Below are 1,271 nucleotides of genomic sequence, written 5' to 3' on the forward strand. Positions count from 1 at the left end.
AGGTGTGATAAAAGCAGCAGCTTCGATAGCGGCTGTGCTGCGTCACCTCCCCATCTGCCGCCGTCCAATCACCGACATGCTGAACAACCAGCGGAGTCTCGACCAATCACAGAGGAGCGACGGCGCAGCGCGGTTTGCCTGCAGCTGCATAAAAGCAGCCTCTCTGACCGAAGCAGTTCACTCGTTTCTGAAGGAGGAAACATGCCTGAACCCGCCAAGTCCGCGCCCAAGAAGGGCTCCAAGAAAGCCGTGACCAAGACCGCCGGGAAAGGCGGCAAGAAGAGGAGAAAGAGCAGGAAGGAGAGCTACGCCATCTACGTGTACAAGGTGCTGAAGCAGGTCCACCCCGACACCGGCATCTCCTCCAAGGCCATGGGCATCATGAACTCGTTCGTCAACGACATCTTTGAGCGCATCGCCTCTGAAGCGTCTCGTCTGGCTCACTACAACAAACGCTCCACCATCACCTCCAGGGAGATCCAGACCGCCGTGCGCCTCCTGCTGCCCGGGGAGCTGGCCAAGCACGCCGTGTCCGAGGGAACCAAGGCCGTCACCAAGTACACCAGCTCCAAGTAGACCAACACCCAATACAAACCAACGGCTCTTTTCAGAGCCACACACCCAATCTGGAGAGCATAAAACTTCCTTCAGCCATTTAACATGAATAGTAAATAATCATTAGTCTGGGGTTTGTAACAATTTGCTACATACATATACGTTCATTGGAACTATTATTTTACATTGCCAGAGAGTTGCTACCATGCATGAACAGGTTGGGCTGTTATCTTATTGACTCGTGTGTTAAAACTATAATAAATAATAAACTATAACCCACATGGGTTGAAATAAGAAATTCTGTAGTCGGTGACTCATGAAAGACAATTGTAACAGGGTTAAGAATAAACTCTAAAATTATAAATCCACAAAGGTGCAAGTAATGCATGACAGAAATAATTTATTCCATTCAGCATTGTTAAAGCACATCAAATAACTTCTGACATGGTTGAGCTGAATGATTCTAATTAAAATAATTGTACCGGACAGTAAAATTCATTACTTTTTTTTTTTCAAAAAAATTGTAAGATGGTTTATTTGTTGAACACCAGCATTAATTTGTATAATTTTAAGTTACTTAAAAATGTCTTAACTCCAATGACTGCTTGACTAAACTGTTTGCGAGGTTGGACTTTGTTCCCTCTGAGTCTAATTGAAATGTGTGTTTAGGACATACCTGTCAAATCTCCCATTTTGGCCGGGAAACTACTGTATTT

General features: G+C 45.2%; 1 protein-coding gene across 1 annotated transcript; it reads left to right on the forward strand.

The window, feature by feature from the left end:
• The first annotated feature begins 200 nt into the window (after positions 1-200).
• Positions 201-632, forward strand: LOC133448410 (histone H2B-like). Its single transcript, XM_061726909.1, has one exon. It carries the CDS (start codon positions 202-204, stop codon positions 574-576), a length of 375 nt encoding a protein of 124 aa, XP_061582893.1. The 5' UTR covers position 201; the 3' UTR covers positions 577-632.
• Positions 633-1,271: the final 639 nt, after the last annotated feature.

The sequence above is a fragment of the Cololabis saira genome, chromosome 1 (assembly GCF_033807715.1).
Source record: "Cololabis saira isolate AMF1-May2022 chromosome 1, fColSai1.1, whole genome shotgun sequence".
Taxonomy (NCBI): Eukaryota; Metazoa; Chordata; class Actinopteri; order Beloniformes; family Belonidae; genus Cololabis; species Cololabis saira.

Coding starts and splice junctions, on each gene's coding strand:
- LOC133448410 (XM_061726909.1), top strand. CDS start 202: ATGCCTGAACCCGCCAAGTCCGCGCCCAAGAAGGGCTCCAAGAAAGCC.